Source organism: Carlito syrichta, unplaced genomic scaffold (assembly GCF_000164805.1).
Source record: "Carlito syrichta isolate Samal-C Ts95f unplaced genomic scaffold, Tarsius_syrichta-2.0.1 Scaffold301952, whole genome shotgun sequence".
Lineage (NCBI taxonomy): Eukaryota > Metazoa > Chordata > Mammalia > Primates > Tarsiidae > Carlito > Carlito syrichta.
This window is the reverse complement of record NW_007246048.1, coordinates 260,335-260,833: the sequence shown is the minus strand read 5'-3', so window position 1 is coordinate 260,833 and position 499 is coordinate 260,335. Positions and strand designations below refer to the sequence as shown.

The following is a 499-nucleotide window of genomic DNA, read 5'->3' as shown; positions in this document are numbered from 1 at the left end:
TGCTGCTGCTGCTGCTGGAAGGACTTCAGGGACTCGAAAGCCTTCATCAGCTTTTCAAGGGTCGCCATGGCGGCCTTCTGCCCCGCAGAGCAGCCCCGGAGGCCTCAGGCCGGCCTGCCGCGCCGCTTAGTAGCTGGGTAATGAATGGGGCTCGGGACCGCGGGGAGAAATGGAACGGAGGCAGCCGGACATCTTGAACCTGTCCCGGTAGACCCCGCGGCACGCTACGTCCCGCGACGATGCGCCGGCGGAGGCGGGGCCACGTCGGCGGGAATGATTGACAACTTCAGCCACCTCCAATGGCCGGCCGAGGCGTCGGCCCGCCCCCGCACCAGCAGGCTTGCTGCCACAGGACTGCCGCGACCGCAGGGAACGCAGTGCCCCACCCGGGGGAAGGCGCGGGGCTCAGCGAAGAGTGACCGGAGAGGAGCGAGACTGTGATGGGGTGGGGCGAAGGGGAGGAGGAAGGAGAGAGGCGGAGAATGGCGGGGGCGGGGGA

General features: G+C 68.7%; 1 protein-coding gene across 1 annotated transcript in view; it reads right to left on the bottom strand.

Annotated features, from left to right (window-relative positions):
- The window catches only part of HTT (huntingtin), a 158,195-nt gene extending 158,127 nt beyond the window's left edge, over nt 1-68 (bottom strand). Inside the window, exon 1 of the mRNA XM_021711235.1 lies at nt 4-68. Within this exon, the coding sequence (XP_021566910.1) occupies nt 4-68 (65 nt within the window). The remainder of the gene's footprint in view (nt 1-3) is intronic.
- Between the last annotated feature and the right edge of the window lie 431 nt (nt 69-499).